We start from the raw sequence: 12,641 nt of genomic DNA on the forward strand, positions 1-12,641 counted from the left end.
AAGAAATTCCTCATTAATTCATCAATTAATCACCCAAAAATTTATTTACAAAAAAAAAGAAAAAAAAATAGAAAGAGAAGGGTTTAAGCAGGTGGGCCCCCACAAAAATCTATCCACATCATAAGCCACGTGTCATGTCACTATTGCTCAACAAAATACACACTTCTCCTCCAATCCCATGCTCCCACATCACCCTCTCTCTCTCTCTCTCTCTCTCTCTAAGTAGTTGACTTGTGCTCTCTATTTATACCCCCACCCTTGATTTGTTTCTAAAACCATATTTACTCTCTCTCTCTCTCTCTCTCTCTCTCTCTCTCTAAAACTCTCCAACTCTCTCTCTAAAATTCTCTATCTCTCTCTCTCTAAAACTCTCTCTCTCTCTCTAGAGATGAGCATGATAAGCATGGTGGAGGCAAGGCTGCCCCCGGGGTTCCGGTTCCACCCGCGCGACGACGAGCTCGTGCTCGACTACCTCGTGAAGAAGGTCGCGAGCGGGGGCACCAATGGCGTTGGCGGATTCTACGGCGGCCACATGATGGTCGATGTCGACCTCAACAAGTGCGAGCCGTGGGATCTCCCCGGTACGAGAGAATATTTCTTTTTCTTTTTTTTTTTTTTAAGATAACTGAATAATATCAGAGCAATTTTTATTATTGACAGAATACTAAAGATATTCATGCATGGTTCACGCAATTTTCTCTTAATTCAACACAACTATGATTGATATATTTGTTTATTCCCCTCACATACCATATATATATATGTTTAGAGGTAGTGATTTTTTTTTTTGGTAGCTATTAATATAGTTTTTATTGTTTAATTTACATTTATTGGTTTTGGTAAATTTTTTTTTGTTTTTTCTTGTTTTAAGCTAGGGGAGGAGAAATTGTCTCTTGGAATTAAACTGTTTAATTCTAGTGCATTAGTTTTTTTTTTTTTTTTAGGCTTAATTAATCTATTTCAAAATTAATTTGTTAAAAATCCTACTCTTTTATTATTTTTTTCATTTCATAATAAAATGTCATATTCTAGGAAAAAGGACAAAAGGAAAAAATACCCATCAAAACTTTAAAGCTCTTATTTCTCATACTTTTCTAAGCAATAAAAAAAAAAAAGAAGATTAATTGTATTTTTTTTATTTCCAAATTTATTATGAGAATGATCGATCGATGCGCACGTCCTTTTTTTTTTTCCATTTTATAACCAAAAAAAAAAAAATTATTCTCATACCAAGAGTTTTGCCCCCTTTTTATTTCTTCCTCTTTTGGTGTTTGTTTTGTGCCTAATTTGTATCCTCATGTAATATATTTTGATTAATATTCCTTGTTAGAAACCACTTTAGCCTTATGTAGTGACAATAAATAATAATATATTACTCTCTCTCTCTCTCTCTCTCTCTATATATATATATATATATATATCATTTGAAACATATACTAGAGTTTCTAATATATATAAATAAATAAATAAATAAATAAATAAATAAATATATATATATATATATATATATATATATATATATATATATATATATATATATATTATATTGTGGATATAAAGCTACAATACCTCTCTTATTAGTTCATTTATATAGTTTATATTCATTCAAATGTTGATTTTTTAAAAAAAATTAAACTAAATATTAGTTTATAGTAAATAAGAAAAACTATGGCTTAAAAATAGTTGAAATACAATGGAGACTCCTCCTATCATGTTCTTTTTTTTTTTATTATTTTCTTTTTGTTTTTGTTTATAATTTACTTACTAATTGTTTATAATTTTTTTTTTCTAAAAAATTCTCGATTTAGAAATGGCACGGGTGGGGCTAAAGGAGTGGTACTTCTTCAGCCTGCGCGACCGCAAGTACGCGACCGGCCAGCGGACCAACCGCGCGACCCGGTCGGGCTACTGGAAGGCCACCGGCAAGGACCGGGCAGTCTGCCGGCGGGGGGTGCTCGTCGGGATGCGGAAAACCCTCGTCTTCTACGAGGGCCGAGCCCCCAAGGGCAAGAAGACTGACTGGGTCATGCACGAGTTCCGCCGCGAAGAACAACAACATCAACAACAACAACAACAACAACATCATCATCATCATCATCACACAACAAAATTCTCATACCAGGTACGTATCGCTCCTTTCCGAACAGCGAGAGGAAAGAAAATAATATGAGTAAACATTCCGTATCCGTTGTTTGTTGCTGCGGAGCGTAAAGCTTCCAAATTTACGGTCAGTTCCGAACAAATTTCGCGTGGGTTTTTTCTCGCCGAAGATATAAACTAGAATGTACGGCGGCGATCGAGAATAATCTAAACTAGAGAGAGAGAATTTTATCATGTGCTTTTGGACAAAATCAACCAAGATCATGTGGATTTTGGGTTGAATCAAACTCTTGATGATGTGTTAGTATATAAAAGTTTTAGTGAGTAGAGAATTAATAAAGCTTGAGTTCTATTGACTTTCCCTTTGTACTTAAATCTCTTATTTATTCTCCTATCACTCTCACTCCAGCTATATATACATATAGAGAGAGAGAGAAAGGTTAGAATACTTGGGATTGTACGACGATAGGTATTATTAAATATGAGTTAGACTCTTAAATTTACTCTATATTAGCCGTTAAAAATTATCAATTATGAGATCATTTGAGTACCCGACAAATGATATCGTAGAATCGTGAAATTTGAAATCTACAAAGTTTAAATAATATGGATCAAGTTTAACCGTGTTGATCGTTGATTCAAATGCTCATTTTCTTATGTATGTGTGTTCCAATCATTTACAAGAGGATAAAATTGTGTGTTTTTTTTGGGTTGCCATAGATACAAACCCTTAAAAAGATTGAGAACAACTGGTAATAGAATAAGATTTAACTACTTATTCTTAAGCTAATTCTCATCTTAAAACTCCCACAACAAAATCTCCCTCATCAAATGCTTATTTATGTATATATATTCTTAATCTAAACTTCTCTACATCATTTTTGTTTCCCTGAAAAGAAAATACTGGAGGATTGGGTCCTATGCAAAGTGTTCTTCAAGAGTAGAGAAGCCATTTCCCGGCCGTCGATGCCGGAGACTTCGCACGAAGACGACGGCTCGACGTCGCTCCCTCCCCTCGTCGACAACTACATCACCTTCGACCACGCGGCCCCCCCGAGCCTCGAGGGCTACGAGCAAGTGCCCTGCTTCTCCGCCCCCGCTCCCGGCCCCCCCGCGGCCCCCTACGTGCCTACGGTCGAAAACAGCTTCCCCGCGAAGGGCTCGAGCAACACGGGCGGAGGGTTTCCACACTCCGGTTCCTCCGATAAGAGGGCGATAAAGGCAGTTCTAAGCCAATTCTCTAGGTTGGAAAACACACCAAAGAGAGAATTTCCTCAAGGTTTGGATCAAGGAGGAGGGTTTGAGAGCTACTTAGCTGAGAATGGATTGTCACATTTGTGGAACTCTTTTTGAGTGTTATTGAGAGTATCTATTACAAGTTATGTTGTTAGCCTTGTAAATATAGCTTATACCAACACAACATAGTGAAATGGTTTGTAAGCTTTGTATATATTTAGTCCAAGGTAGAGAGAGAGAGAGGGTTTCTTTGAAAGGTCATGTTTAAGTTATAAAGTGTATGCTTGGTATTGAGATTTGAATTAGTACCATTTTAAAGAGAGTGTGGATGTATCATTAAATGCAAAATCACATCTTCCTCTCCCTTTATGTTTGGTGCATTAAATGTAGAACAATAAACTAAGCTACTCTTTCTCTAGCAAGTGATTGGACAAACAATCATACTTGAAGCTCTTTGATCATCCAAGGTCAAGCTAGTTAATAACTAGGTCTAAACCTACCACTTATAGCTCCATCGATCGATCGATCAATATCGACTCACACCAATTTCATTCTATGTTTGGTAGGGTACTTGTCGACTCGCACCGATTCATTTACTTTTAGTCGAATTTTCGCCATTTATTCATAACTTACTTTTCTTGTGCTTCATGAGCTAATTTCATCTAAAAAGAAGTCCTTGTCAAGTGCTTTTAATAAGCAAGGCTATCAATTCACAAAAGTCAGCATATGTACATCCTAAACTACTAAACCTCATCATTTAATCTCCCCCCTCCCCCCACTTTTGTTTACTTCCTCTCCTAGATTATATCATTAACCAAACAACCGATTCGTTCTACGTCGCTTTCGTTCGCTTAAAACCCGCGTCACTCTAATCCTTACGCGGTTTAATAAAACTAGTCAGTTAATGTAAAAGGCCACCTCTCTCTCTCTGCAGTTAGGTTAACATGTTGAACCAAATAACAACATTGTCATAGCTTACCTGCTTTGTAATGAGAGAGAGCTTTTTTTGAAAGCAACACATCTCCAAACACCAAGTTGTGGCCTCCCCAAGTATGTATATATATATATATATATATATATCATGGCTACTATATTATTATGAGTATTGGAATTCTCGTACTCATAAGTTGTTTTCAATGATGGAGCTTCCGAATCGACGATCCACTCCTTTAAAAATGATCTAGAGTATTTGAAACTTCTAGAAAATAAATTTTGTAAATTTTTGAAATCATAATAAAGTCCATCAAGCGGGCATAAAATGAACGGTCAAAATCGAACGACGTCCTAAAAAAGGATGATCGGATCCTTCAATTCAAGATCGGAGTTATTGATCTTTATCTATGTAGTGAATAGAATTTTCTATCAAAAATTCAACAAATTCCGATTATTTTACACCGTTAAACTAGCAAGTATCCCATACCGGCCATTAAAAATTGTCAAATTTGTGACATCTTGATCGTAAGGTAAATGATATCGAAAAATTATAAAATTTGATTTTTAGAAGTTTTAAATGCTGTAAATAACGTTTAACGGTGTGGATCGTCGATTCGGAAGCTCTATCATCGAAAACAACTTATGAGTACGAGGGCGATCGTACTCATAATAGTATAGTAGCCGGACCCTATATCTCTCTCTCTCTCTCTCTCTCTCTCTCTCTCTCTCTCTCTCTATATATATATATATATATATATATATATATATATTAGAAAGCTTAGCCAATAACAGCTCAACTACTTTTGACTAAACTTAAGCCCTACAAATAGAGACTAGAATCTATAATTATGAGTACTTAATATATCCTTACAATAAAAGATTTAATCACCTAACCAACCATGTAATACAATTCCAAAGGATGCACTTTCTAAGTAATGAATGGTATTTGCATCTTCCTTATCAAAAAGGTGCCTCCACACCTAACCTGAATGATTCTTATTTCTATTTCTAAGAGAGCATTAAACTTTCTAGTGTATTAACCCAACAACAGATATGCATAAGTTGTCGATATGTTATCGACCGTCCCTAGCGCAAGTGCTAAAGGGCTTGAAGGTTGGTACCCGAGGTTCCAAGTTCGAATCCTAGTTGATTCACATTTTCAGCTAAGTTTATTTCTAATGAAATATACGAAGCGAGTAGCAGGCCATACCTATCTCTCCAAAAAAAAAAAAAAAGTTGTCCATATGTTGTGAGCGTCTCATAGTTGAGCTGTTTAAAGAAGCATGAACAACTTTTCACCAAAATCCTTAAATTGGAGCATGCTAGCTCTTTGGGACCCAAAAGTTTATTTCAGCTTGCTGTCACAGCAGAAGCTCCATACAGCGGTTTCTCAAATGCCTAACAAGTGCTTCTTCTACTAGGGCACATTATTATTCAACAACTACACTTAGCATGTCCTAGTTACCAATTCTTTAGTATTGTCAACTTGGCCTAGCAAGTTGAATAGGGTGAGTTGATTATCCTTTATCTTAACATGACTAATCACCAAAACTAGCTAATATAACAAATGAATATATCATTTCCATGTGCCATATGCCATAACCACATGATCTTCAAGGACTAAAATGAATACACCATGTGACATTTTGTTCATTCATAATTACATAATGCATGCCATTTATGCAGGAAATATTAATATCTAACCACTTCTTGTACCATTTATCTCACAAAAAGGCATAGGACAATCAGTATTCAAAAGTGATGTTGTAGTATTGAAACTTAAACAATTTATACTTGGGGCTGGGTCACTGTAGCTTCTTACTTAAACACTTCCTGAACTTTGACATTTTATTTTGTAAATGACGATTTCATCCCTGCACCTCTAACAATGACTCAGCTTGTTTGAATTTACTTCGAACAGTGTTATCAGGTATTTTACAATAAAATTCAGATTTTTGGTTTTTTTTTTTTTTTTTATCACTTAGGGTGTGTTTGGTTCCACGTAAAACTATGGAAAAAAAATTTTCGGTGGAAAAAAATTTTACGTCGTTTATGTTTGGTTTGTAGGAAAAAAAAAAAGTAGTTTTCCATGATAGTTGTTTGGTTGAAAGGAAAAGAAAAATAAATGAAAAACTATTTAATATATTTTTTAATATATATATTACTAATATATTATAATTATTATATATATTTTCTCTAATTATATATATTATATATTATTAATATATAATAATTATCATAATATATTTAATTATTATAATTTATATTTATAAAAAATTATATTATATAATAAATATGTAATATAATATATAATAACATATATTTAATATTATAAAATAAATTATTATATATTNTGGAAGCCGCATCATCGAAAACAACTTGGTAGCACGGAGCGCTCCGTGCTACCGATAGCATAGTAGCCGGACTCTATATATATATATATATTATAATTAAAAAGGGAGAGAGAGCTAGGTTCAATGCTCTCTCTCTCTCTTGGTCCACGAGGTGAAGCACACCTCGTGGACCGCGTGCAAAAGGCACATCAGCCGCGCCATGTGTGCCCCGTGTTTTTCACTGCAGCTTTTCGTTTTCCGCTTCGTCGGAGCCGAAAACGAAAACGCGAGTTTTCCGCGTTTTCGTAAAAAAAAATTTCCGAAAAATTTTTTTTACAAAGAACCAAACTCTGAAAATTTTTTTTCGGACTGCTTTTACATGGATCCAAACACGCCCTTAGTGATTAAAGTGTAAGATACAAGTTCAGAGACTACAGTGGTTAAGTGAAAAGTATAGGCACAAAGTCGCAATACGGAGATAGTACAGGAACTGCCCATATATTTTCGGGATAATTGCCTATATACCCCTCAAAACTTCGCACCCCTACTTTTTTCCTCTTTCTAATATACCCCTCATATGTTCCTCCGTTATTCCAAAATATCCCTACAGTTACCACCCGTTAAGTTAACTTGGGTTAAACGTGAGTTAAATATCTGCCACAGTTAAAAAAAATTAAAATACCAATTTTGCCCTTAACTTAAGGGCAAATAAGAAATGTCGGTAACGGTAGAGGAGTATATTTGAAAAGACCAAAAGTCAAAATACTTTTTGTGCCCCTGACTTAAAGGCAAATAAGAAAAGTCGGTGATGGTGGAAGAGTATATTTGAAAGGGTAAAATAGTAATTTTATACAGATAACAGAGTTCATTAACAAATTTTAACTCTAAGGGTATATTTGAAATAGGTTGGAATGTAAAAAGGGTATTTTTAATATTAGCCTTCTAATAGGGGTAGCTCAGAAAGTCGGAAAACTTTTCAAGGGTATATAAGCAACTGCTCCTATATTTTACCCACCATCAGGGTAAATGCAATATATTTAATAAATATTAAATCAGAAAAGCTTTTTGAGCAACACTTTTGGTCTTAAGTATGGACTAGTGAAAAGCAGTTGGGCTCACTGTGAATTGGGTCAAAAGTCCATTATCTTAACAGAGAACTGTGTGTAATTGTCTACTAATTTCTACATGGAGTGCAAGCACAAAATAATACTTTTTACTAAATCATGTTTTAAGATAAACATACTACAATGAAACTGATCATTAACATATTTGCATAGCACCAAATGAAAGCTATATATATACACACACAGCTTAATTTACCAAAATCGAAATTTATTGCAATCCAACTTTACGTATAGACATTTGAAAGCTTTTTCTGTTCTTGGTTTATCTATAATGTTTCTAACATTCAAACCAAAACGGGAAAGTAGAAAAGAGGAGCAAGATAGACCAGTTACTTACAGTTACAAAGGAAATCATAGCACCGGCAAAATCCTTCAAGTTTTCTTTGTCGTAACACCAACTACAACATTGCTTACCTGAATCACAGAAGACGAGTTACAACTTTTTTATCGTTGGCAACATAATAAAGAGAACAAAATTGCATGAGAGGATAAAGAAATTTTTACTTAAAACATCCTCACAAAGTCATCGATTAACATAAATCTCTCTCTCTCTTTCTCTCTCTCTCTCTCTCTATATATATATATCTAAATTTCATATATGCCATGTAAAACCTTCATTTCTTGCATGTATATCCTTTAGATCACAAAACAGAACAATAAGAAATTACCAGTTTCCCATTTTCATCAACCGACATAGGATTCTCTACGATCACCGTCTGGGTACAAGGATGCAACAGAGGAATTAATCACCAACAAATGGAAAAGGAAAAAAAAAAAAGAAGAAATTCCAATGCAAAATGATTGATATCACCTACTTGGCGCATAGAATTGCTTGGAGCTACATTTACAGGAGTCGGCAAGGGTGTAGATGCATTAGGCCTCCAGGAAGGTAATGGCAATCTTGAATTATTATTCATCTGAGGAAAAGGGGCGCAAAAATAAGGACACAATTGTGATTTTGCAAATCTTTGAATAATTACATTCCGTGATGATCAAATAGAACTCTAAGAAGAAGAATGTTTAGATACCCCAACATTTGTAATATGATGGCACACTGCACATTTTACAGTTGAAGCCCCATAAGGATACATCAAAATTCTACGGCATCGGCCACAAGTCACATGAGCAACCCGACTTGCTGCTTTAAATCCATAAAAAGACACCATATAGGAAATTAAACAAAATTTTTAGATCAACTTACTAAATCATGCATATCAACAATGTATATAAGTGGTATTATATTTCTTATCCTAAGGAAAGATAAGAAAATAATTAGGGTTCAAAAGATAGAGAATTAGTAGCAATGATGAAATAATAAGCTGTAGAGAAGAATAAGGAAAAGAAGCAACCTGTTGTTGAAGAATTTATCAAGTTGCAGCGTGAACATCTCACATTTTCTGCACCACGAGTGTATATCAGTAATGTTCGGCATCCTCCACATACTAGTTGAGCCATCTCGGTTCCTGTAAATTTGATATATTCTTTAAAATTATAAGATAACACTCTAAAATTGACATTATCGTGAGCTCATTGCGGTTTAAACCTTTTCCATAGGTCAAGGATAATATGGGCCGTAAATTTCTGTGCCAGCACGCTATTGGCGGAAATTAAGAGTCCATTGTTGATGGCGGGGGCTTTTGTCACACAATAACAAGCGTTTGAAATTCCTCTCCAAGCTCTTTTATTCCACTATTTATACATTTGGATGACTAAATTTCACTATTTTGATTGCCAATTGGGACAAAAAAATGAGCGAGGTAAAATATCCCCGGATATTGGAGAAATTTGGCTTCACAAAAGGAGCGAGCTAAAATTTTACCAAGATGCTTTCCTAATGTCAACCCTTCCATCACTAGTGTAGGCAACATTTAGGTGAGATAATACTACCCAAACGCAGAAGCAAATTGTGAGAATGTAAAGGTACAAGGATTAAAGGAAAAAAAAAGATTATGTAAGAGAAACATGAATATGAAACGAGAAACGTATTGCAATTTTTGTATCGACTAAAATATCCCCGGATATTCACTCAAATAGAAGAGGACCTGAGTGGGAAATAGAGGTTATCGTGTTGCATACTGCGCAGCACACATTACTTGCTCCCCGTGGATACAAAAGAACACTCCTACATCCATTGCAAGTAATTTGATTCTGCATGTTTGCGATATCTACCAAAAGAAGAAAGAGACAGCAAACTAATCAGACTTGCATAAGATTTGCCAGCAGTTTAGCTGTTAATGAGTCATCAAGCAAAAGGAGAAAAAAATAAAAAGGAGAAGAGGAAGAAGAAAAAGAATAGCCATAGAACTGATTGATTAGTTTACAGTATGTTGTTCGTTTTGATGGGACTCCGGATACAATTCAAAGGATATTGAGAAATAAACTATGCCTGCTGCTGCACAACACACAAGTTTCTTTATTTAGATGCAAATGTAATGAAGCAGATCATGTCAAAACACTTCAAGAAATTAATACCGGTTGCAGTCTTGGGCATCAATCAGTTAAATCCGCCAAATTCTCTTCTGTAATCATAGAAATATTTTGATCTACATACATACATATATACATAGATACATAGATACATATACATATATATATATATATATATATATACATATATATACATATATATATATATATATATATATTTCTGATGTAATCTTTACAACATATTACTCTACATGTCATCTTAGTTGAAAAGGCATCGCTCGATCCCCATAACTCGAGAATCGAGGTTCTAGAGCTGGTCAACAAGTTTAAGGGCTTGTATAGATGTCAGCACAAAGTTATTTGGTTATAACTTGGGCATCGTGATGATCAATTTTTTTCTTCGTTTGCGATCGCAATTTAGGAAATTGATTTCAATCCATTTTGACCGAAAAGGTGATTTAATCTATTGTGAAAAAGAATTGACAAATTTATATATAACTATGTTTGAATGCCGGAATAAGTTATCCGATGATAACTTATTCAGAATGGAAATATTCTTGTGTAATTGGAAGGTCGGAATTTGATTTTTTCTCCTTAAAAAGCCTTGGCATCTATGCTTTGGTAGGATATCATATATCACCTACAAGATGATTTATTTTATTCCGAAAAAGCAACTTGAAGGCCCAATATGCTGTTCCATCCAAGACATTTGACTACTCCTAGCTTTCAATCATAATAGAAAATCTTCATACCAGATATAATATCACTACTTCACTAGATCAGTTCCTCCGACATCCAAATAGCACCTAAGTAAACAAAAAAGATATGCTGCATAAGATATCCGTGCACCCAATAGCCTTAGCTTTTCCTTTCTAGCTAAAGAACTACACTAAAACCAAGAAGAGCAATCTTGCAATTTCTGTTTCTGCAATATTTTCTTCTCCCTCGACCATTCTATATACAACCTTACTCTCCAAAGCTTGTTACCTTTTGGCTCCTTTAAAGTATTTTTCCTTTCTATCTTGTTTATTAAGATAAACTTTAAAGTGCACAAGAGATCCTCATAAAAATTACAACTTTGAGATCGCCTTCTCGAGAAGTTTGAAACAGTATAACCTACATTTCACCTCTTTGACCCGAAAGCAAAGTAATACATATTGCGCAACAAAACACTGACAAAAGAGGTGAAGTGATAATTGTAGTTTAAGAAGGCAACATACAAATTAAATCTTATGATTTTACACTTTATGAGAATAAAAGTTCCAATAATTATATGGAATCCCTTTCCAATCTCTATTAAAGTGCTTTTACATACTCATGGACTGTTATTAGTGAAGAGAGTGTGTGTGTGTTTGTCCCAAAAAAAATTTCTTGGTAGATTTTGAAGTAGCCAAAAATTTAGAGAAAAAATTCCAACCCATTGTTTTGTACAGGACAAAGATCCCTAATTGTAAATACAACAAATTAAACTCAAATCAAACTTAATTATACCAGACAAAATTCAAATTTTAAACATTCTAATCACAAATTAAGTAAATATAACTCAAAGAATTGAAATCTATAAACAAAACTTAATTACACTAACACTACCAAATTTTCTAATAAATCAAGCACTGGGTACTAAAGAAACATTAGGAGAGGGCATAAACAATCAAACCTCGAACTCTTTAATCACAAATTTGTCAATTAACTAAACAACACAGCGCGAATTCGAACTTCAATCCATACCAAAATTACCAAATAATCTATTAAATCAAATTCTGAGCTCTTTGATCACAACTTGAGCACTTAATTCACACCAAAATCACCAAAAATTATCCATCAAAATCGAGCATTGGGCACTCAGAGAACACCAAATGGATTACGAATTCGTCACCTGCGCGATGAAGAGGGAGAAGAGGAGATCTCGCAGAGCGGGGAAATGGGGAAAGCTCCTCGCGATTCTCGAGGCGATTTTGGCTTTGGGTATACACAATGTCGCTAGGGTTTTTCCGAATCTTATTATTCTACTTTTATTTTTTTTTATTTATTACTATTAATTATTTTCGATTTTTTTTTTTTCCTGTTTTGGGCGATTCGAATATCTCGAATCCTCTTCTCGAACTGAGGGAGATGGATAAGGAAGAACGAAGAAAATTGTATATTAGTCCCTCGAATATGGGATATTCGAAATCCACCCTTCAACTATTATTTATTTACTTTATTGCTTATTTGTTATTTTGTTTTATTTTATTTTGATAAAGAAATGAAAAAATTGCGTATAAATTCCTCAAAATTTATTAATTTAGTATCTTGTGGTTCCATTCACTACGCCACAAATCATTTTTGGTGGCATTATTTTGGTGACTCTTTTAGAAAAAGTCAGTAAAAATTAATTATTAGTGGCACTTCTAAATAAATACCTTTAAAAATTAATTATTGGTGGCATTTTTATATAACTGCTGCTAATAAGATAATTAATAGATAAGGTCCTTCGTCCCTTTGTCGA

The 12,641-nt window shown here is 34.2% G+C and overlaps 2 protein-coding genes across 4 annotated transcripts; one reads left to right on the plus strand and one right to left on the minus strand.

The window, feature by feature from the left end:
- Positions 314 to 3,705, plus strand: LOC109718508 (NAC domain-containing protein 21/22-like). The gene is made up of 3 exons (XM_020244761.1): positions 314 to 581; positions 1,809 to 2,122; positions 2,998 to 3,705. Exons 1-3 carry the CDS (start codon positions 389 to 391, stop codon positions 3,451 to 3,453), a joined length of 963 nt encoding a protein of 320 aa, XP_020100350.1. The 5' UTR covers positions 314 to 388; the 3' UTR covers positions 3,454 to 3,705.
- On the minus strand, positions 7,914 to 12,247 carry LOC109718509 (protein LSD1-like). 3 transcript variants are annotated; one of them, XM_020244764.1, is made up of 8 exons: positions 12,030 to 12,247; positions 10,906 to 10,959; positions 9,769 to 9,891; positions 9,076 to 9,189; positions 8,755 to 8,867; positions 8,542 to 8,643; positions 8,395 to 8,442; positions 7,914 to 8,140 (listed from the first exon to the last, which is right to left on the minus strand). In XM_020244764.1, the coding sequence occupies exons 3-8, from the start codon at positions 9,878 to 9,880 to the stop codon at positions 8,099 to 8,101; spliced, it is 531 nt and encodes a 176-aa protein (XP_020100353.1). In that variant the 5' UTR covers positions 9,881 to 9,891; positions 10,906 to 10,959; positions 12,030 to 12,247; the 3' UTR covers positions 7,914 to 8,098. The 3 variants fall into 3 exon arrangements, with proteins under 3 accessions (XP_020100353.1, XP_020100352.1, XP_020100354.1); XM_020244763.1 differs by lacking the exon at positions 10,906 to 10,959; XM_020244765.1 differs by lacking the exon at positions 10,906 to 10,959 and having other exon boundaries at positions 8,755 to 8,864; positions 12,030 to 12,246.

Source organism: Ananas comosus, linkage group 12, assembly GCF_001540865.1.
Source record: "Ananas comosus cultivar F153 linkage group 12, ASM154086v1, whole genome shotgun sequence".
Classification (NCBI taxonomy): domain Eukaryota; kingdom Viridiplantae; phylum Streptophyta; class Magnoliopsida; order Poales; family Bromeliaceae; genus Ananas; species Ananas comosus.

What these genes read in the sequence shown, in the direction of transcription:
- LOC109718509 (XM_020244763.1), bottom strand. Translation starts at nt 9,880, where the DNA reads ATGCAGAATCAAATTACTTGCAATGGATGTAGGAGTGTTCTTTTGTAT. An exon ending in GATAAATTCTTCAACAACAG is followed by an intron (nt 8,868 to 9,075) that starts GTTGCTTCTTTT and finishes ATGGATTTAAAG; the next exon opens with CAGCAAGTCGGGTTGCTCAT. An exon ending in TTGATGAAAATGGGAAACTG is followed by an intron (nt 8,141 to 8,394) that starts GTAATTTCTTAT and finishes TCTGTGATTCAG; the next exon opens with GTAAGCAATGTTGTAGTTGG.
- LOC109718508 (XM_020244761.1), top strand. Translation starts at nt 389, where the DNA reads ATGAGCATGATAAGCATGGTGGAGGCAAGGCTGCCCCCGGGGTTCCGG. An exon ending in CGAGCCGTGGGATCTCCCCG is followed by an intron (nt 582 to 1,808) that starts GTACGAGAGAAT and finishes TTCTCGATTTAG; the next exon opens with AAATGGCACGGGTGGGGCTA. An exon ending in CAACAAAATTCTCATACCAG is followed by an intron (nt 2,123 to 2,997) that starts GTACGTATCGCT and finishes TTCCCTGAAAAG; the next exon opens with AAAATACTGGAGGATTGGGT.